This window comes from Pelodiscus sinensis, chromosome 5 (assembly GCF_052426305.1).
Source record: "Pelodiscus sinensis isolate ZL-2025 chromosome 5, ASM5242630v1, whole genome shotgun sequence".
Taxonomy (NCBI): domain Eukaryota; kingdom Metazoa; phylum Chordata; order Testudines; family Trionychidae; genus Pelodiscus; species Pelodiscus sinensis.
This window is the reverse complement of record NC_143056.1, coordinates 41,975,641-41,997,693: the sequence shown is the minus strand read 5'-3', so window position 1 is coordinate 41,997,693 and position 22,053 is coordinate 41,975,641. Positions and strand designations below refer to the sequence as shown.

General features: G+C 51.7%; 1 protein-coding gene across 1 annotated transcript in view; it reads right to left on the bottom strand.

The window, feature by feature from the left end:
• VIPAS39 (VPS33B interacting protein, apical-basolateral polarity regulator, spe-39 homolog) overlaps positions 1-22,053 on the bottom strand; it is a 29,140-nt gene continuing 7,087 nt past the window's right edge. Inside the window, exons 6-19 of the mRNA XM_006134820.5 lie at positions 21,140-21,196; positions 20,020-20,112; positions 17,183-17,216; positions 16,605-16,707; positions 16,492-16,519; positions 16,154-16,227; positions 15,217-15,292; positions 8,970-9,104; positions 7,517-7,558; positions 6,240-6,329; positions 4,581-4,667; positions 3,677-3,766; positions 2,066-2,170; positions 1-962 (exon numbers count right to left, since the gene is read on the bottom strand). Coding sequence (XP_006134882.3) covers positions 942-962; positions 2,066-2,170; positions 3,677-3,766; positions 4,581-4,667; positions 6,240-6,329; positions 7,517-7,558; positions 8,970-9,104; positions 15,217-15,292; positions 16,154-16,227; positions 16,492-16,519; positions 16,605-16,707; positions 17,183-17,216; positions 20,020-20,112; positions 21,140-21,196 — 1,035 coding nt within the window. The 3' untranslated portion in view covers positions 1-941. The remainder of the gene's footprint in view (positions 963-2,065; positions 2,171-3,676; positions 3,767-4,580; positions 4,668-6,239; positions 6,330-7,516; positions 7,559-8,969; positions 9,105-15,216; positions 15,293-16,153; positions 16,228-16,491; positions 16,520-16,604; positions 16,708-17,182; positions 17,217-20,019; positions 20,113-21,139; positions 21,197-22,053) is intronic.

Genomic DNA, 22,053 nt, shown 5'->3' with positions numbered 1-22,053 from the left:
AACCAGAGATGCAGCTTTATTTAAGGAACAGGAAGTGTGGTCTGACATGACACAGCTAGCCTGAACCTCATGGGAGTGTCACATTTTGAAGGGACGCAGCAAAATTCTCTCCATGTAAATGCCATGGAGAAGACTAGTCCAAGGAGCTTCGCAGGGCCAGCATCTTCACACTTGTTAGGAGGGAATTTTACCTCATTCGCTAACCAACTCAACAAGAGGCTTGATGAACTCCAGCCTGAGCTGCCAGCTTCCCTTTGGGTGAAAAGACAGGTCGAGATGCAGTGCCTGGAGTGAGGCTATCAACAAAGGTAATCATCCTAGCAATCTGCACTTAGCTGAAAGATACTTTTCTGAGGGTTAATCAGAGGTGCACAGGAAGGTTGGGCTTTTAAGCAGCAAGAATTCTTTCCCTACCCGTCATGCTTGCAGAAGCACGGCGAATGCAGCCCTGTGGGTGGTTCCTGCATCTTCACTTCTGACACAGCCATCTTTGCCCCAGCCTTAGCAGCTGGTACGGCAAAGGGGTGGGTCACCTCTGTCCCTAGGAGAAATCATTCAGGTGTGAGGAACAACAATTCCTTTGTTCGTCACACCTGAATGAGCCCCAATTCTGCACAAATCTGAAGTAGCTGCTGCTTTGCTGACTTGACTTCTATCTGTACACTGAGACCATGCTCATCTCATGGTCTGGCCTGTTACAGAGCATTGATTCCAGTTCATCAGTGTCTTGTTCCATTAGCCAGATAGCTGGGTTTGCCTTATGTCAGCCTGGATGCATTTCTGTCCCAGCAGCTATTAGCACTGCCTAGCAATATCAGACCAGCCACACCAAGACTGGAAATGGAACTTGCTCTGTTGGCACTGAGGCTGGCTCCATAGTTTCCTCTCTCACTGGCATGGCAGTGGCAAATTGAGATGGTTCTGAAAGGAGCAGACGCGTCTCAATTCTTCCATCGGATTTGCTGAAAAAGAAGCACAACAGGACATGGCTAGTAGGTCAGATCTCTCAGGAACATGCTCAGGGGGTATTTGCCCCACTGGAAGGGAGAACAGTGCCAGAGAATTCAGCCCCATGCTCAGATGTTCCAAAAAAATGACAAGGTGGGCGTGTTTATAAATTGATGTCGCTGGAAATGTTTGAAGTTTAAGTCAATTAAAACAATTCCTACAGCATGCAAAAACCCAAATCCAGCAGCTCCGGGATGAGTAACAAAAAAAAAAACCCAAGTCAAGTGACGAAGTACAAACTGACTGAACTAGCATGTCAGCACCATGCTGAGTGAAATGCAGGGAGCTGACAAGCAGCAGTAAAGACAAGTGCTAAAGATCATCATCACAATATATAGAACCTCACATTTCCCCTGCAAGGGCGGTCAGGATTGCTTGCCTGGCTCAGATGGAGAAACCAAGGCACAAAGGAAAGAGACAAGGCTATGTAGCAAGCCAGGATTCTGATTCAGACGTTCCTGACTTGCAGTCCTCTGTCAGACTATGACTCACTAAAAGCTTGCAATACAATTGGGCCTTTCTAACATGAAAAGGCAAACAGAATACCAAACCCAGAGGTAAAAGTGTCTGATTCCAAGAGGCCCAAAGCAATAATCTGGCAGGTTGTATTGAGAATAGACCATCAAAAAGGAGCCCATGCCCACATTAAACCACCACTAGTTATCACTTGTCACATGCTAAGACTGTAAGTTCTCTAGGGTCAGCGATTGTTTTTCACACTCAGGACACTAGTTCTAGCACAACGCCTCAAGCCTCTTTTTGTTATCACAGACAGAAATCAAATCCTTTACTGTGGTGACTCAGCACTGAACAGTTGCTACTTCTCCCTTTTACAGCACTGGCTCTTCTCCAGAGACTCTGCACAGATTCCCCTTTCCAGTATCTAACTGGAACCTCCTCATGGACTAGCATGCTCCCAGCAGGAAGGGTGGACTCAGGGCAGCAACCCCTATGCCACACACCAAACAAACCCAGTCCTCTTTCTGAGTAATGTATCTGCAGGACACAGCTCCACAGGGCTAGCTCAAGTGTATGTGGGCGAGGAGTCACTCTTTACCATGTTGCTGAGGATGTTGTCTATCTTGTCCTCTTCTGCAGAGCCCCGCTCCACCTTACACCTGTACGCCATCAGCTGGTGACGATCCTTCAGGTCTCTATATGTCTAGTTAAACAGCAAAACCAGAGCTAAGTGAAGCAACTTCCTTTGCTTGGCACCACCCCTCTGTTCAGTTGAGGAATAACTCTCCGATCTTCCCACAGCATTGGCTATATCCTGATTTCCCCAAAGACTCATCACTCTGCAGTGGGAACTGGCACAGGAGAGACAGTCCAGGGAAAAATCATAAATCTTATGGGCTGCCCCAATGGAAGGTTGGGTCTTCACTGCAAACGTTTAGGAAAGGTCCTATCCAGAAAGGAGAGGCTCTACGGGTTAATGCACCAACTATGCACCCCAATGACTGAAGCTCACAGTCCTGCACTAGAGAAAATGTTAAGCTTCAGGCCACTCTAGCACACATCTCTACTCCAAAGGAGCCAACCTAAGAACAGCAGGCTGGGAGGCACCAGCAGAACTGCTGGAGGGTGGGGGTAGAGCTGTCACATCCACAGGATGGTTTGGGTTGTCTGCCCCAGGCTCTGCACGTTGGGGGCCCCACCAAAGCCACCTCAGCCATTCTATGGACAGGACAGTCCCCTAGGGAAGCCAGGGGACACAGAGAAGCCTGAGCGATTACCTGAGGGAGCCTTGCAGGGCAGCAGGGGTCAAGTACCCACCACTCATCATGGTGGCAGAATCCAGACCTACCAGCAGCCTGCTCTGCCCTGTTCTGTCACCCATCTCCCACACTGCTGTATTCAGCTTCACTGCTGATGTTAGATATCGGGTAAATGAATAATTGAATAACTGCATGAATTCTTATCAGTTACTCGACTATTCTATAGTCCCTGGGGGTGGGGCTGGCAGCCAGTGTGCTCTGGCCCCACTGCTGGGGAGCCCCCTGCTACTCTGCAGTTCATGGCAGTCTCCCTTGCCCCACACCCCTGCGCTGCTGCCTCTGATACAGAGGCAGCAGGGCAGGGGAGAATGTGTGTAGTTGACAAGATTAACCTATAACCCTAGGCTTACAGGTTAATTTTATAGCTGACTACATGACTTCCCTGTGGCAGCAGGAAGTGCAGTGTCTGAGCCCATACCCCTGAGCCTTGCATTGCTCGGAAGTAGGCTAGAGGGGTGGTTCTTACTGCTGCCCTGTATCAAGTCCCCAGTAATCTCCTGGCTTGTATTGTGCACGGAAAAGGCCTGAAGAAGAGGTTCCCAGGGGACCAGAGGGGGCAGGAAGAGGTGGGGTGGAGGTGGAGCAGACAGGTTTGGAGGAAGGGATGGAGTGGGGCAGAGGCCTGCAGTATGGGGAAGGGGACTGAGCCCCACATCCCTGCTAGGGATAGCCCCGGCAGAGGTAGAAAGAGGGTGAGCAGTGCTTACTTGGCTTTAGCAGATTCTGGGAACACCAGCTGACACCAAAAACAAAGAGAAAGTACACCCAGAGGTAAACAAGATGGGCACAGGGCAATAAGGCAAGGGAGATGCGGGAGAGCCTGGCCTCAGCCAAGTGTGTGTATATGCGGGGGTGCAGACCTTCTTCCCCTTTGCAGAGCAGGAACTCACATCAATAACAACATCGTGGCACTTATACTTCATGGCAAGGCTCAACCTTGCCTCTATGTCCTCCACCAGACGCACGTACTCCTGCAGCACCTAGATGGGAAGGGCAGGAGCCATCAGCAGAGCTTGTTTTCCCCAGTCACCCTTCCCTCATCTCCCTAAATATATCCCAGCTACAGACAACTAGCCCTTTACAGAAGATCGCCATACAGTCTGGCCCCCTCTGCAAGTGGAGGGCAGTGTGTGGATGGGATAGCCTCACAGATGACCTGCTCAGTGTGTTTCAGGGGTAGTGAATCCAAGCCCTCCTCATGGGCCCTGCCAGCCCAGAGAGCAATTCCATCAGATGAACCTTGCCCAAATTAAGCACCTAGAAACCTAATATACGGAACAATCTATTTGATGGCCTTGGCTTTGTCATACATGATCTGATCCCACAGACATTTCAGCACTTGCTGCTGTCCATCTCTTAGCTGCCCCATAACGCACACCTCACTGTGTCTAGTTCCCGTGGGTTCTTGCCCCCTCTCACCCTCCACCATCGTGCTTCCAGCCTGCATCGGTAGCATCTATATCCCTAAGGGACTCAGCTGGCCCAAATAAAGAGGAACTTCACATGAGGAAGTCCATCATTGTCCCCAGCTATGGAAGCCAGACAGTAAACAATAAGTCAATGCCCCTCTCTGGCAAATTCACTTGGGGGTTCAGGAAGAAATAAACAGCCCATTCCCCAGGTACACTGTAAGGCAGGTAATGGTCTCTGTTGGGAGCATGTTATCAAGCCAGGTGGCTGAGTGGTCTGAGTCAATGCAATGGGATAGCAGACTGAAAGGCCTGAACATCTGATCCAGTGTGGGAAGATAGCAGACTAGACGGCATGCTGTGACAGGGCAATTCCTTTGCTCACGTGCACCGGAGCGTTGTTCCTCTGCAAGATCTCCACCACTCGATGGAAGCCAATTGGAGCTCTCTTCTTGGTGTAGCCAAGCCAGTTCTGAAACAGCGACCCGAATTCTGCATTAATCTTTTCAAAAGGGACGTTCCATGCAAGATTCCCAGAGAGGGTGGGGAACTGAGGAACAGGGCTGTTAATTGATTTGGGGTTGGTGCACAGCAGCCACTGGGATTGCTTCTCCTCCTCCCTGCCCTCTCCATATCCCTCAGAGGGCAGTGGAAATCTGCTTTGGGCTGAGGATGCTGCTCTTCCCTGACAGATCATAGTTCCACAATCAGCAGCATCCCAAATCTGGAGGCTAGGCTCATAATGCATGTGACTCCCGGCAGCAGAACCTCAAAGGCTGCCTCCTTCTCTAGCTGAGCTGGCAGGACCTGTACTAAGCCCATCTCATCTTCTCTGGACAAGGAACTTGCTCTCTGAGCAACCACTCTGGACCTCAGAGCATGGATGTGCCAGGCTCAAATTTAACAAGCAATGTCTCTCCACATGAACCCCAGAGTGTGCCATACAATTCAGTGGCAGGGCCAGGGCCAGGGCCATAGGAGACTTCAACACAGAGCAGATCAGGCCGGACAGGGGACAGCGCATGGCCCTCAAATCAAATGGAAACAGACAGACATAGTCAGGGACGAACTGAGGCATGGGCTAGATGGGCAGCTGCCCGGGGCGCCAACCGACGGGGGGCACCTGGTGGCAGGTGTAAGGGACGTGCAGTGTCCCTTACAGCTGCCATCAGACGCCGCACGCCCGGGTCCCGCAGCACCAGCCCTGCGGTGCCAGCCAGCAGCGCCCATTTCCCCCCAGCCACGGGGCTCTGCACGGCCCGGCGCGCACACCAGCACCACTAGCCAGGCTGGGCTAGGCAGCGCATGCGCTGTGCCCCCCGGAGATGGGTCCCAGGCTACGCACAAGTGGCTGTAGCCGGCCCGTGCATGCGCCGTGCACCGCGGGGGCAGCTCGGGATGGCCCTGGACGTAGTCAAGAAATAAGCAGTGTTTGAACACAGTGACATTTTAGCCACTGGGCCAATGGGGCCTGTGGCCGGTGACCCTAATGACGACCTCAGAAGAAGCGCCAGGTGGGGTGGGGATGGTGGAAGCCCCTGCACCCTGACCCTGTTCCCTTAGCAGAAGCACTGGGCAGGGCAGCTGAAGCCCTGGTACCCCTGCCCCAGTGTCTATGGCAGAAGCACTGTGTGGGGCAGGAAAAGGCCCAGCACCTGAACCTTGCGGAGGCCCTGGGACTGCAGGAGCTCTTCTCCCAGCCATGGCCTCAGAGCTGGCTAAGCTCTTATTCCACACTGGGGACCTGGTGGGCAGATAGCACTTCTCTGGTCCCAGGTGAGGGGAAAAGGAAAGTAAACAGGTTGTGGGCTGTAGTGGAGCAGGGGCAAAACATGAGGGGATTGTGGGTAGAACAGTGGTGGGGCTGCGACACAGGGTCAGAATGAGGTAGGGATGTGGGCAAGGCTGCACGTGGAAAGTGTGGAAGAGCAGCAGGACCATAGGTGGAAAGGGTGGAGAGGCTCTCCTTTGCTCTGGCCCAGGGCCCCACCAAACCTTAATCTGCCTGTTTGGACCCACTCCCCAGAAAGGTTTTGCCACTCACTTTGGTGGTGAACAGGGCATCCACATCATTCCAGGCTCGCAGCTTGGCACGGGCAGCCAGGGCTGTCAGCATATACTGTTTGTCTGGGATCTGCAAGGCAGAGACACTGAATGGTAAGCATGAGAACATAGTCTGGGGTGAGGAAACAGGCAGCGCCACCCCCTCAGCAGACAGCAGCATCTACTCAGCAGGCAGCAAGTCAACTGCTAGGAGGAGATGGTACTGTCCAAACTTCAGCACAGCAGTGTATGGAGGGTCACACAAAGGATCTGCTCCTCCTGTTGAGCCAGCAAAGCCAGCCGCATGCCACAATGACTCCAGGGAGCATGCCACACAGTTAGATGGCATGGAAGAAGCTCCCAGCAGGACTGGTTGCAGCAGGATGAGACTAGCAATAGACTGCTTGTGGGGAGAGCCCGTTTTCCCCTCCAAGCCATGAGAAGTGAGATAGGTCACTCAAGCACCAAAGCCAGGTAAGGCCAGGGGAGTTAACCGCAGTTAAGGGAACAACCTCACAGAGCTTGGAGTTCAAATCCAGGGGCAAGGGTTCCTGTAACCAGGGATCCCAGTGGGTCCTCACCCCCCAGGTTCCCACAGAACTTCTTCTAGCAAGCTCTTGCAGCCAAGTTTCTGCCCTTGGCCTCCAAGATGGTCCAGCTTCTAGGCCAGGCCAGGCCAAAGCAAAGGTCTCCACAGAGTTCACCTCTTACGTAACAACCATATCTAATCCAGGGGTGGGCAAAAGGGCCTCAGCAAGCCAGAGGGGAGAGCGGAGGAGGCTTTGCATGCTCCCCCGCCCCAGGTCAATCAGAGCCTGGGGGTGGGGGAGCTGCATGAAGCTTCCTTCACCCTTTCCCGGCCCTGCGAGGAGCCCGCAGCACTTCAAAGTACCACGTGGTCCTGCAGGGTGGGAGGAGGCTTTCTGCGCTTCCCCGCCCCCAGATCCTGATTGGCCTGGGGATGAGGGAGCATGCCAAGCTTTTTCCAGCGCATGAGGGCCTAGTGGGAAGAAGGAGGCAAAGGGGCTTCCCCACCCCCAGACTAATCAGACCCACCCCGGGCAAAAATTATTGCCCATCCTGATCTAATCCCACTTCCCTTCTATCTCTTTCCCTGCAGAGCCAGCAAACTCTACTTTGGACAGGACTCAGTCTCTCAATTTCCTTCCTCCCAGGCACTAGTCCAGCCCCCAACTCTGCTGCCTGCATTTTTACTGATGCTGTCACAGAAACCCACCCCCACCAAAAATAAGACCCTACTCAGACTGCACTCCTTACCTTAAAGGTTTTCTTCAGGTTGGTCGGGCTGCTGAATGTCCCCTGAAGAGAGAGAGATGACAGGGCTTAGCCTTTTCAGCTCTTGGGCCCCCTGCCTCTTATAAGTCTACACCACAGACAAGGAGTGACTCTCCCAGCTCAGGTACACACATTCATGGCAGCAAAGCTCATGCTCGTGCACTAAAAATAGAAACATACATGTTCCAGCTCAGGCTTTGAAGCGCACAGGGTCAAATGGCTTCAGACTCAACCTCCACCCAAGCCAGAACATCCACACTGCTATTTTTAGTGGACTAGTTTGAGCCCAACTAAAGTAAGTCTGTTTATCCAAGTTAGGCAGCGTCAGCGTAGACTGAGGTGGGAAGCCTCAGGCCTGGGGGCCGGATGTAGCCCCTGGCTTGCCTGCATCCGGCCCCCAAGGCCCACAGCTCCGCCCCTAGCATTGGGGAGCTCACACCTACTACGGGACTGGACCACACAAAGTCTACTAGCCTGGCCCCACATTAGGTTCTGGTGTACAAGGGGAATGAGGAGTGTGTCTTTCGCCTTCATAGTTAGGGGCCACATCAGTGAGGGTTTTTTTTTGTTTGTTTGTTTCTCACTATGTGTGCAACCCCTGACTGATTTTTCTGTGGGCCCTTGACCCAAACAAAGTTCCCCACCCCTGGCACGGACACATCCTGACAGACAAGCCTCCTGTTTGCCACTACCATTGCACATTACCAAGGCTAATGCTAGATTGGAAAATGAAGGTTCCAGACAGAAGTGACCCTCCCACCTCCCATGCTATTTGGGGTAGGGTTTCCCACACCTCTAGTCTAGGGCCCTCACACATACTTTAAAGACCACCTGTCTCACATATGGCCCTGAAAAAGTTACAAGCTAAGTTAACCCCTTAGACACTGGATCCAGAAGATGCTTTCTCTGATATGGCAGCACTTCTGTGATGGCTGCCATAGCAGGCAGTATGGCCTTCTAATGCTGTCCCCACATTTCTTATGTCTCCCATGAAGTGTCAGAATTCCATAAAATGTGAGGACCGTTCTGGAAGGTTGAGGAAACTCTCTGGAGATTGCGTGTGAGAGTGTGTGTGTGGGGGTGGGGTGGGGGGGAGTTTGTAAATGGAGGGTAATTGTTTCATCCTCTTCCTTTACCAGTGTGCCAACACTATTAGTTGAGCAGTGTGGCTGAGGGGCACTGGACTGGGACTCGGGAAATACAGGTTTAGTCCTGGGTAGGCCATTGGTCTCCTGTGGGACACAAGTCACTGCACCTCTCCCGTGCTTCATTTTTTCACCTGTAAAACAGGGGTAGTGACACTAAAGTCCCTTTTAAAGTGGTTTAAGATCTACTGATGAAAAGCACAAGATAAAGTCAGACATTATTTAGTGACTGGTACCCAGGGCTTCAGCACTGAATTCCAACCCCCTCCTCATCTCACTGTTGCCCTCACCTCAGCTTCTGTGTAGTGGTAGAAGCAGGAGTAGAATAGCGTGGTCACCAGTGGCATGTTGAGGATTGAGGCCTTTCGTGGGTATTTCTTAAATATCTCTGACTGCCCAGAAGACTCCAGATGCCGGTCATTTGCCTAGAAAAGTAGTTTGAAAAAGACTGCATGAAAATCAGGACAGTCACAGTTTGCTTGCCCAATTCCTAGAAGATAAGGGCTGCCTGGCCCAGTTTCCATAAAACTAGTAGACCAGGTGCCAGCTTTTGCCAATGCTGCAGGCGTCAGCTAAGCAGTGACAAATTCATAGCTGGAAAGCAGACCAGCTCACCTGTATGTTACTATTGCTCAAGACAGGTGTTAGACTAGAAATGCTAAAGTTCAATTAACCATCTAATTGAGTAGCTGATGGAATTTCCACCAAATACTCAATTAGTCAATAAGGCAGTTGGCTTGCTATCCCGCTGCCTCCCTTTAAAATGTACATGAGCCACCCAGAGGCAGCTCTTGTACATTTCAAAGGGAGAAGAGCAGCAGTCGGGACTGGCACCAGCAGGACTGTTTCAATCCCCGCTTGTGCCATTTCCCCATGCCCCTTGCGAAGACAGTGCTGGGAAGAACTGGCTTTTAAGCTGGCTCCCCCCAGCATCAGCTCCTGCTCCCTGCCTTGCTGCCTCTGACAGAGGCTGCAAGGGTGGGGAAGCAACGAGTCAAGTTCCTACTCGACTACCCAATAAGCCAGTGTTTCCCAATTTTATTTGGCTGAGGAACCCTTTTCAGCTTTTCAAAATTTCAAGGAACCCCTAGGTTTGTCAAGCAAAAAAAAAAGGGGGGAGGGCGGGGAAGGAGAAAGGGACCCACCAATTCATGAAATTCATATTCCTTCCCCAAGACACCCCGCCCCCCCATCTCCCTTCTGTGAGGCCTCATCCACTCTGTTCCCCTCCTCTCCATTACTTGCTATCCCCAGCCCTTATACCTGTCTCAACCTATGAGAGTGAGGTGTGGGGTGGGAATGAAGGATTTGGGTGTGGGAAGGGGTGAGAAGTACAAGCTCTGAGAGAGAATTTAGATGCAGGAGAAGGGGCTGTTGACTCAGGGAGGGGACTCTAGGCTGCGGAGTGTTGGGTTCAAGTGGAAGTTTGGGGTGCTGAGCAAGCCAGGGCTTGTTGATATGAGGTTGCAGGAGTTTGGGCTGGATATGTGAGGGACTCAGGACAAGAAGTTTGTGAGTATGATGGGCTCAGGACACAGATTTGTGATGTGTGGATGGTGGAGGAATGTTGTGGCAGAAGACTGAGGATGTGGGGATGTAAGAGGCTCAGGACAGGGGGTTCCAGTGTATGATAGGCTCAGATCTGGGGTCAGGTGGTGCAGGAGTGTTATGATGCTGCAGTGAAATGGGGGTTTGGTCCCAAATGGGGGCTTGTTGGCCTGGCTTCATTTTTAAATAAAATATGTCAAACTCAAAAGGTTTTGAAGCAAAATGCAGGACAATGTAGCACTTTAAAGACTAACAAGATGGTTTATTAGATGATGAGCTTTCGTGGGCCAGACCCACTTCCTCAGATCAAAAAAAAATGTTTTAGCATTGTCTTTATATGTGAGAGGGGTGAGGAACCTGTTTTGAGTCAAAGGTCATTGACCCACAGAAAAGTCAGTTGGGGCACACAAGTGAGATGCAAAAAAACAAAAAAAAAAGCTCCTCCAAAAACCCCAAGCCTCACTAATGTGGTCCCAAATGTGCTGGTGGGGGTAGGGGACAGAGTGATAGTGGGGGCTGGGGATAGGGTGCTGCTGGGTGGAAGGATGCTGGCTCAGGTGGCAGGGTGCTGGGGCAAAGTGCTGGGACAGGCAGGTGGCAGAGTGCTGGGGTCAGGGACATGGTCCTGCGGGGCAGGGTGCCAGGACAAGGAACAGGGTGCTGCTGGGTGCTAGCGTGGATGGCAGGGTGCTGAGGCCGGGGCCAGGGCCAGGGCGGTGCTGAGTCCTGGGGTGTGAGGCAAGGTGCTGGGGCCAGGGCAGTCCTAGGGTGGATGGCAGGGCTGCCAAGGAGTGGGATAGGGATGGGATGCAGGATCTGGGAGGCGGAAGGAGACACGGTCTAGGTGGTAGGTAGGGTGCAGAAGCAGGCTGGATGTAGGGTGTCTGGCTACGAGGGAAGGTGCGAGGAGGGGACTTGGGTAGGAGTTGGACCTCCCTGATCTGGCACCCTCTAGACCGGACTGGTCCAAGATGAGGAATTTTTGGACCAGGGGAGGTCATTTCAGGGCTCCTGGTCTCCCTGCCTCTTCCCCACTAGGCTTCTTTGCACCTCTATCCCATGCAACCAAACTAAGCTGCCCACCCCTGCTGGTTCCCTGCACTTCCCCCAAAACCATCCCTCACAATCCAAGGGAGTGCAGCCCCAGTTCCCTGCAGCCCCTCACAGCCCAGTTGAGCTGCCCTTCTGTTCTGTATGCCCTCCCCCATCCATCTCAGCCCAGCTGAGCCCTGCACTGGTTCCCTGCATGCCTCCCCCACAGCACAGCTGAGCCCCGTTTCCCTGCACCTCCTCCAAGCCCCACAAAACTGCTGAGCCAAGAGCCCATTCCCCGTCCCTCCCTCCCCTTGAGTCTAGCCCCGGTTCCCGGCACCTCCCTCCTCCTGCAGTCAAACTGAGCTCTGAGCTCCACACCCACACCCACACACACCCCCACGCCACAGCCCAGCCCAGCTCCCCAGACCTCCCCACTCTGCAACCCAGCTGAGTTCAATTTCCCTGCACCTTCCCCCAAACCATGTAGACATGCTGAGCCAGTGCTGATTCCCTGCTCCTGCCTTCCTCCCTCCCCTTGGCTGTGTCTACACTGGCACGATCTTGCGCCAAAGCGGCCGCTCTTGCGCAAAAATTTGCTGCCTGTCCTCACTGGCCGTGTGTTCTTGCGCAAGTACACTAACGTTCTCATGTATGAAATCAGGGCTTCTTCTGCAAGACCTACAATGCTCCCACTCAGGAATAAGCCCTTTTGAGCAACTATTCTTGCGCAAGAGGCCAGTGTAGATAGGCAACATGAATTTCTTGCGCAAGAAAGCCCTATGGCTAAAATGGCCATCGACACTTTCTTGGGCTAGAGAGTGTCCACACTGCCATAGATGCTCTTGTGCAAAAGCACAGTTCCCACATGGAAGAGTGGATGTGTTCTTGCACAAGAAACAACCAGTGTAGACATAGCCTAAGAGTTTCCTCACATGAGCAAAATGAATTTTGTGTTGTGCACCAGTATTGAGTTCATGTGGCTTGTTTGGATGTGCCACCCAAGTTATTAATAAATATTTTTAAACCTCTACCTTTTCCCTCTGCTGCCATGTAAGCTCCCCTGGTGCCTGCTGCCCCCCAACTCCTCACCCTCCTCTACTGTCCTGACTCCTGCTCTTCTCACCGTCCTCAGCCCTCCTGCAACCTGCCCCCCTCCACCAGCCCTTCTCTCCTCCCTGTGCCCACTTCTCCAGTAGCCCCACTCTGATCATGTGAACTACCCCTCCTCATCCCCTCTTCTAACACCTCTACAAACTTGCCCTGCGTCTCTCCTCTGACGGTGGTCCCTCCACTGGGCAGGTGTCTGCCCAGAATCCCCTGGCACCTACACCTTCTCTTACCCCTGCACCCTCCTGGTGCCTCCCCCTTCCCTCACTTCCTCTGCCCCCTTTGCTCCATTTTTCCCTGATGCCCACCCCTCACCACCCTCTGCCCCCATTCCCCTCATGCCCCTGTGCCCTCTCACATGACTTGCTTCATCCCAGCCTTCCTCATGCCCACCCCTTCTTTCAGGCCTTCTCCCAGCACCTCCCCTCACCCCGCTAGCCCCCAATGCCCTTACCCTCTCCCCTCCAAGCATCACCCTGTCCCCCTCCCACTGACACCTCTCCTCCTGCCCTTTTCCTCATTGTCTGCGCTTGGCCCCCTGCCATTTGTCTCTTCTCTACCCTGTCCCTTTGGTGCCTTCCCTTCCCCTCCGCACAAGCACCTTCCTCTCCCAGCCCTTCCCCTTTCCCTCTGCACAAGCCCCAGCCCCTCCCCATCCCGTACCTTCTGCCTTCCACTTTGTGGGGCTGGAGTCTGTGCTCTGTCCCCGGACTCCGAAGCCACAACTCAGCCATGCGGCGCAACACAGCGCCCAGCAAGTTTAAAATCCCGGGCTGTGACGTTATGTCACGTCCGGGCGTCTCCCCACCCACTGGTTTGAGCGTGCTGCGCAGGGCAGCAGCAGCCAGCCAGGGGGAGCTCAGGGAAGGTTGTGCACGGCAGGGATGGGAACAGGGGAGAGATGCTCTGGGGCCGGGCTGGGAGGACACGCGTGCGCGGGTGGTGGTGGTGGTGGGGGGGGGGGGGTGTCGGGACCCGCTCCAGCTCCAAATATTGCAGGAGCATGGGCACCACAAGCCCACACAACTCGCCGCCCACACCTCTGCTGGCTAGCCGGCTCTCTCTCTCTCTTTTTCAGAGGGGGCGGGGGAGCACCGGCTCTTCGTGGAACCCCTCGTTTTGCTCCAGGGGACCCCAGGGTTCCGCGGAGCACCAATTGGGAAACACTGCAATAAGCATTTGCTTATCAGGTAGTTGACTAGTCTATTAGTTGCTTACATCCCTATGTAAGACTTATAAAGATGTACTTAGAGTTTAAACTCTATAAAACGCTTGTAAGTTACTGAATGCAATAATTTTATTTGCAATGTCTGACCCCATGCTGTAAGATAATAGGTTAGTTTTGCTTTATAACTGTAAAAATGTCTCCTCTGAACTTGTGAGTCGAGGCAGGAGGAACGTTCTTTCCTATCAAGAAGGATTTTTAAAACTAAAGTGGGCCATAATGAAACATCACCATACAGAGACTGGGTTGATGGTCGTCTCACACCCATAAGATGCTACGTAGGAGAAAACACATCCCATCAGCTTGAACTTAGGAAGAAGGAAATTAATAAATCTGACATGAAAATTCTATAGCTCTTTACAGTTTGGACTCTCACCAGGCTAGAGCTAGGAAACAAATGCAGATCTCCAGGATCAACCTGGGTTAGCCCTAAAAAGACATTCAGTGATGACAGAGTACTACACCTCAATCATCTTTTAGAACCATACATGTATGTATATACATTCCCTGTTTTAACCTGTAAATAACCATTGTTTTTCCTAGTTACTAAATCCTTAGCTCACTGTAGGATTATCTACAAGTGTTATCTTTTTTTGTGAGATCTGGGGTCAGTGACTGATCTCTTGGGACTAAGAGCAACCTAAATCTTTGATGTAAGTGCCCATTTATCACTTCATTCAGCTTGCCTAAGCAAAGACAGCCTGGAGTGTACCCAAGGGGACTATCTGTAACTTTAGATGGTAAGACTGTTACAGTGCTTCAGGGTGTGACGTAGTGGGGGGTACCTTGCTGGTTGCTATGCTGGGCAATGGGTTGTGAGTGACCTCCACTGGCTGCAGCACGGCCTAGCAGGGCAGGGGATGAGTCATTATGCAAGGGGGGCTTCGAACCTGACAAGTTCGCCTCCAGGGAGCGGAACAATGGGAAGAAGGGGAGTGGCTGGGGGCAGGGCTGGAAGTGAGTTAGTTGAGTTTCTGTCTGGGAAGCAGGGGAGAAGGAGTTAGGGAGGGGGCTGGGATTGTAGGGCCCAGCCACCCCCCATCTCAAGGGGGGGGCACTGAGGCCTCCTAGCCCCCGTTCCTGTAACCAGATTACATCTGTGCTGTATCCTGGAGAAGCAATAAACTCCCTCTGTTCTACTAACTGGTGGAGTCTGTTCGTGCCACTACGGGGGTGCAGGAGACGGGAAAACCCCAACGCACCATCACACAACTGTTACAGTGCTTCAGGGGTTCACATTTGTGAATCTAATTATAGAACATATACCCAGTGTAGAGTGTTCTGTCTTGAGGTTGGCATTCATATGTGTGAACCATTCCAGACAGTGTGATACCATCTTAATGCTATGTATAGCTCTGAAGCTAATGTCCAACATATACCATCAGCATATCTGACTCTTAATGGGACAGCTTGGTGCAACTGCTATGAACAAGGTGTGGGAATAGAGAGTTACATTAGATCTTGGAGATGACAAGCCAGTCAGCTACAGTCATTAAGAACTTTCTTATTCTGTCCAGAAGGGGGACCTCAGCTTTAGAACAGGCCTTCCAGAGGAGATGGAGCCTGGGACAGGTGAAGAGATCTGACATACTCCCACTACAGCCAAAGAACAGGGCCCTTACTTCAATGATGATCTGTCTCTCCAGGAGCGTGTAATGATCTTGAACATGAATGGCATCTTCAGATGAAAATGGCAACCTGGTCAACAGAAAGTGATGAGAACAGTCACTATCAGCATCTCTTTCCAGCACACCTTGCCTGGAGGAGTGCTTTAAACCCCACTCCACCAGAATGTTCCCAAGGAGTGCACTCCCCACATTCTTGCTCTCTATACGTGTGGTGACTCGGATCTTTGGCCTCAGCCATCAGATGGTCTGGGGGGGGGGGGAGGGAGGGGAGGCAAGCGAGATCTCAAGCTCTCACTTTTCCAGATTACTGCCTGCTCTCTCTGATGAAGACTAACTATAAAGAGAGCCCAATCAGAGGAGGAAACTTCCTGGACTTCTTCAAAGAGGCATAGATGAGACAAGGGAGCTCAGAGGAGTGCTAGTGGTACCCTGATGCCCACCAGAAACTAACATTTCACCACAGTACACCCAGTTTCATCTGCATCCATGGGGTAAGATCCCCAATGTGATTCTGCCCTCAAGTCAGCAGAAAATATTGGTGACCACAGGCTATTCATGATCACCCTGTGTTGTTCCTCAAACCTCCACTCAGTGATGAAAGAGAGACCAATGTCCCTTTAGCCCTGTACATAACCATAATCTACTTCAGGGACAGACAACAGGCAGACCATGAGCCAAATCCAGACCACCAGATGCTTTAGAACAGATCCCCAAATTTTTTCTTTCCTTTTTTACTATTTTTTTTTTTACTTTACCTTGACCAAGAAATTTGAGCCTTGGCCAAAAACAGATGGTCCTGCCTTGGGCAGGTGACTGAATTTGATGACCTCATGAGGTCTCTTCCAGCTCTATGATTCTGGCTCTATCTACTCCAGCAGGCTGCACTTCTTATTCCACTCTCCACATTCAGCTCCCCAGCTTCACTGCTTACCTGATGCAGCCTTTAAGAAATTCTCTTCGTTTCTCTGCATCCTGGATGCTCAAGTGCTCTCGGTACTGGAACAGCTGGAAGAAGCAGAAAGAAAACAGGATCTGTTCACATGGTAATGGGCTCAGGAGATCTGGAATGTCAACTTCCAACAAAACATGGACACAAGCCCATGCCTCTGAGTGGCTAGTCACTTCCAGTCCCCAGGCTCTCCTCACAACAGCATCCTTTGCTAGAGGCAGGAGGGGCATGTGTATCTGTTCTCAGCCTCTCTGAGGGGTCTCCTCACACCTCATAAAAGCCACACAGGAGGAAGACCTGCCATTATTGAGAATACTCACAGCAATCTCCTCAGTCCTGTCCAGGAACCTGCAAAAGGGAAACAAAGCATCAGTCCTGTTCAGCACCCACATTTGGGGTCCAACCACAAAGAATATGTTCAGCTCAGCCTCACCTGAGCAAATCCAGGAGCAGCTTCTGCTCCCCTGTCTCTTTGAGGAAATGGATTAGATGGTGTAGGGCCACCTGTCGCACCTCCAGCTCTCGAAAGAGAATCTCTAGGGAAGGAGAAAGAGGCAGCATGTCATCACAGAGGAGCCATGCAAAGGCTGTTCCAGCATGGACGAAGCTGCAAGCCCTTCTTCTAGCAACCAGGGGTTGGACAAGGAACCCAATTCCATCTGTTTAATGGCTGAATACTTTGTTGTGCATGGTCATATCCCCCACAGGTTCATTCTCATTCATCCCAACCCAACCTTTGCCATCTCCTAACAGGGTCCCAGGTGCTCATACAGTCTCTCTGGGTCTTCACAGCCAGCCCCATCCCCATCCCATTACACTCACTGGTTTGAAGGTGCATCTGTCCCTAGGAGATGCCTGGGTCAGTTCAGCAGCACCCAAAAGGAGTGATCTCAGCCCTTCTCTCCCATTTAACTTGCAGCAGGTGAGAGAATGTGGCCATGCTCCCCTTAACTGAGAAATACAATCCTGTAAGGATACCACTGCTCCTAGTTGCCTCCCAGCCACATTTACCTTTCTTCAATGTCCTCTTCAAGAATATTAGAATCTGCAAGCAGAAGAGACGTCCCTCAGATGAGCAGGTGAACCCTCCCCAGTATCTGGGTAGGCAGACACATCAGGGGAGGCCCACTCAGCTACAGACATCTCAGCTCCAGCCTTCACACAAGGCTCAATCAGTGTTTTGTACTGAGCAATGCTGGTGTCTTCTGTACTGCGTAGGCCAAGCACAGTCATTGGGGAGCCTGTGAGCTGAAACACTCTGGTTTGGGCAGACGGTATACTAGCTTTTCTATAATTTAAATTTCTTAAACCAAAGCATTTCCCTTGTGCTCCTCCCAAAGGACCCCCAAGAACTTTACTAGCAGCATACCCACCTCTAAGAACATAAGAGCAGCCATACTGGGTCAGACCAAAGGTCCATCTAGCCAAGTATGTCTGCTGACAGTAGCCAATGCCAGATGCCCCAAAGGGAGGGATCACAATAGGTAATCCTCACATGATCCTTCCCCTGTCACCCACCTCCAGAAAAACAGAGGCTAGGGACACCAATCCTACCCATCCTGGCTAATAGCTATTGATGGACCTAAACTCCATGAATCTATCTAGCACTTTTTTGAACCCTGTTAAAGTTCTAGCTTTCACCACATCCTCTAGCAAGGAGTTCCACAGGTTGACTGTGTGCTGAGTGAAGAAATACTTCCTTTTGTTTGTTTTAAACCTGTTGCCTCTCTGGAGTTACATTAGATCTCTGGAGGATTCAGACCGCCCAGCTACATGGCTCATTTGCTGCACAATGCTCTGGGAGGCCAAACAGCCTGGAACAAACCTTTCCCCTTATGAGACATTCAGTCCAGAATGCAGCAGATGGGACCTGAGCTTTCCACATCTCACCCCAAAGCCCTGCACACAAGCTGAGAAGAGGAATGTGACCCAGTGGGCACAGGAGACAGAAGAATTTCTGGGATTCCAACCCGAGGTTCCAGAGAAGCACATGACTTTCAACAAGACACTGAGAACACTGAGTTTCTCAGATCTGACACCTGGCCCTTTTAGGTAACACTGATTTTAAATAAAAACCAACAGCATTCAGGGGCTAAATGGCTGTGTGGATATTAAGGATGTTAAGGACTAGTCAATCCCTCCTCCCACCCCTTGCTGCCTCTATAAGATAGGGGAAGGAAAGAGGGGGTACTTCAAAGTGGCAGCACCGCACTGAGACCATACCAGAGAAACAAAACATAACCACAAGGAGCTGACCCTGGGCTCCATGTGGTGCTGCCCCTTTGAAATGCCACCTCAGTGTTTCAAAGCGGTTGCACCACACAGCTGAGCTTGGGCTCTGTGCAGCACTGCCCCTTTGAAACACCACCGCGGCGTTTCAAAGCAGTAACATTGCATAGAGCCCGGGGTCAGCAGGGGACTCCACAGTGCAGCCCGGGTTCCAGCGCGGCATTTCAAACTGTGCAAAGCCCAGGCTCCACTGGGGAGTCCCCAGCTGACCTTGGCTGGGGAAATGCCGCGCAGAACCTGGGCTCACCTGGGGAGTCCCCAGCTGACCCTGGGCTCCACGTAGCATTTCAAAGTGGCAGCACAGCATGGAGCCCGGAGTTAGAGGGGAACTCTGAGTCCTCCACTGACTCCAGACTCCATGAGGGCACTTATGCTTTGAAATGCACTAAAACCCCCATGGGAACTCTTGTACAGTAATTCCTCATTTAACACAGTAGATATGTTTCAGAAAATGATCATGCTACGTGAAAACGTGTTATGCAGGGTCAATTTTTCCATTGAAAATAATGGAAAGGTCGGGGTTGCATTTGCGCTTGCGGCTCCAGCCTGCACTTGTTAGCAGCTGGGACCGGGACAGAAGGTTGGGGGGGAAAGAGGACTGGGTTATAGCAGGGAGAGGAGATGTTTGGCTCTGGGGAAGGAAAGGGGCGGGGGCTTGCAACCGGCAGCTGGGTTTCCCTGCCTCTTTGCAAAGCGGCCAAGGTTCGCCGCTTGCAGCGCCGTTCCCTGGCGACCCCCTCTGGCCGGATGCCTTGCTCCCTCTCCTCCGCCCCACCGCTTGCAGCTAGGTTTCCCCTGCCTCCTTGCATCTGGTGAGGAGGGGTTGCCGGGGAACGGTCTGGTGAGCGGCAAACCTTTGTCGCTTTTGCAGGGAGGCAGGGGAAGCCTCACACAGCTACCAGCAACCGGCCAGCTGGGGAAATCCAGCTGCTGGCTGCAAGTGGGGGATGGAGGAGAGGGAGCGAGGCATCTGGCCAGAGGAGGTCACTGGGGAACGGTGCGGTAAGCGGCAAACCTCTGCTGCTTTTGCAGGGAGGCCGGGGAAGCCCCGTGCAGCTGCCGGCGACCAGCCAGCTGGTCGGGGAAATCGTGTTATTGTGGGGACGGTCGTGTTGTTTGAAAAATGTTCCCTAAAAAAAAAAAAATTGTGCTATCACGAAAACGTGTTAAGCTGGCACATGTTAAGCGAGGAATTACTGTACATTTCAAAGCTGGCATGCCTACATGCAGCCTGGAGTCAGCGGTACTTCCCGCTGCACGGGGAGTTCCACATTCCTCCTTTGAAATGTACAAGAGCCCCAGTGGGGGCTTTAGTGCATTTCAAAGTGGAAACGCCCTCATGGAGTCTGGAGTCAGCGGGGGACTCAAAGTTCCACTGGGGTTCTTGTACATTTCAAAGGAGGAATGCATAAGTGCCTATCGACTAGTCAATGGAAATTCCACCCACTACTTGACTAGTAAATTACTTGATATTTAACATCCTTAGTGGATATATGACTCCCTTATAGGGCCATCCTGGCCACCCTAACCCAACCCTATACAGTCAGAGGAGGACTCACAGCTGTAATGACATTTCCATCATGCACTGCAACAGCTTCATCCAGGAGCATCAGCTTTTCCTGCAGGGAACGGAATCTCTCCAGTGAGCAGATCTGGGACATCATTGGAGACAAGGAAACATTGCATCAGCAAGGTGCCTGGAATCCAACCAAGATATAGGGCCCTAACCCTCTCTCTAATCTTAAATGATTCAGCAACATGAATCACTCCTCTTCAGAAAATTTAGCATTCCTCCTAAGCCCAGGGCTGTGAGTCTCCCGCTGAAAGAGTTTTGCAGCATCAGGCCCCTAGTATACAGCTCAAGTACAACATGGTGCATGCACTGCTCCCCAAAATAGACTGTAACAGGCAAACCACTAGAACTCATCACAGCAGAAGGGCCTTGATCTCTGGGATGCTTTGAAGCTAATCAGCAGACTGGAAGTGGAAGATTCTGCCTCTTGCTTGCAGCTCTTTCCCCCCCATCCTTTAGCCTTGGAGCTCAATGGAGTGGAGATGGAAGCAGAGGAAAGCCCTTCACCAGCTGGTAAGACGAGTTAGTTACAACCTTAGAGAAGGGCCAGTAGCAGTTGGGTGGTTACTTCTGTACATATAATCTTCTCCTCTAGAGGACTCATCAGCTCACCGCCAATCCTGAGCAGCTGAGACCAAGATCCCAACTCTACTGCACTCAGGACAACTCCTACCTTCCTCACCCCCTACCTCTGACTGCTACCAACTATGAAGAGATCCAGAGCTCTAAAGTTGACCCTTCAGATACTTTTTCGTAACGCCAGGTCCAGAAAGCCCAATGGCACTGCAAATGACCTTCATGCCATGGGAGAAGTTTCCAGGATCTAACAGAGGTAAAGGCACTAGCAGTGGCCCAATGATTGACTCCTGTCACCTACCAACTCTAGTGGTATCTCCGTGCTTTCCTTCCGCTTTTCTTCTTCCATTTGGCAAAGCCATAGGTGGTCACAGAACTTTGGACAGCTGTGCCTGCTAAAGCCATGCAGACAATGTAGGGAGCTGCCCAGATCCCTTGTCCAGTCCCACAATACACAGGTGCAAGCAGAAGGCAGCCTAAGAGCACCAAAGAACCCTTCTTACCAGGAGATGGAAAAGCAATGTCCTTACCTTGCCCCTTTGCATTCGTCTGACTGTGTCCTTGGGACTCCAATCGCTGCTATAATCCTGCAAAATAAAGCAAAAGCAGCTCATGAACTTCCAGAGATGCTGAGGAGCCAAGCTATCCCAGTGTTTGCTATGTAGCTTCTCCCACTCCTAGCTGGGTCTAATGAAATAACTTATTACTCAGTTCCCAGCAGCTAGAAGGGTTGCCCAGTAGACTTTGCAACTACTGAGAGCAGTAGAGTTATGATGTGACCGAAATGGCCTGGGAAAAGAGATTCCAGAGTCTTGTCACTTTCCTGGAACCTTTGCAGGGGAGGAGGCAGGCTGATCTGGTTACGGGCTGGTACCACTGTGGCCAACACAATCCAACAGACTCAGAAATTCCGTGCCTAGAATACCACCAGGCTGTCATTTAGGTGCAAATGTTTACAGCTGGTGAAAAGGGCCAATCACACCTGCAGAGACAGAGGTCTCTTGTTTTCCACACAACAGATACTGTATGGGAAAGACTGCTCTCACACTACTCTATCAACATGCATGATCCCTAATCTCATGGGGCTCTGACTGATCTAGATCACTGTCTAGAAGTTGGTCCCAGAAGTCAGAAGAAACTTTCCCTACCTTTGTTTCATCCCATAGCTACTATTTCCCCCTTTATTGTGCTTGATTGTTTCTCCCCCACCTACTTAATCTGAGGGAGGGGGCAGAGACAGAGAAGGAAACCCTGTTTTCCATACAGAATGTTTGCTCAGCATCATCACTTGAGGAAAAGCAGTGTAGTCAGGAACACACCACCACCAGGGGGCAGTGTGTTATTGCTGAATGAGATATCCTGAGGCTTTGAGATAAGTCTCTTGATGTGTGTGTGGGGGGGGGGGGGGGGGGGGGGAATGTTTAAGGCTGCCAGTTTCAGTCTC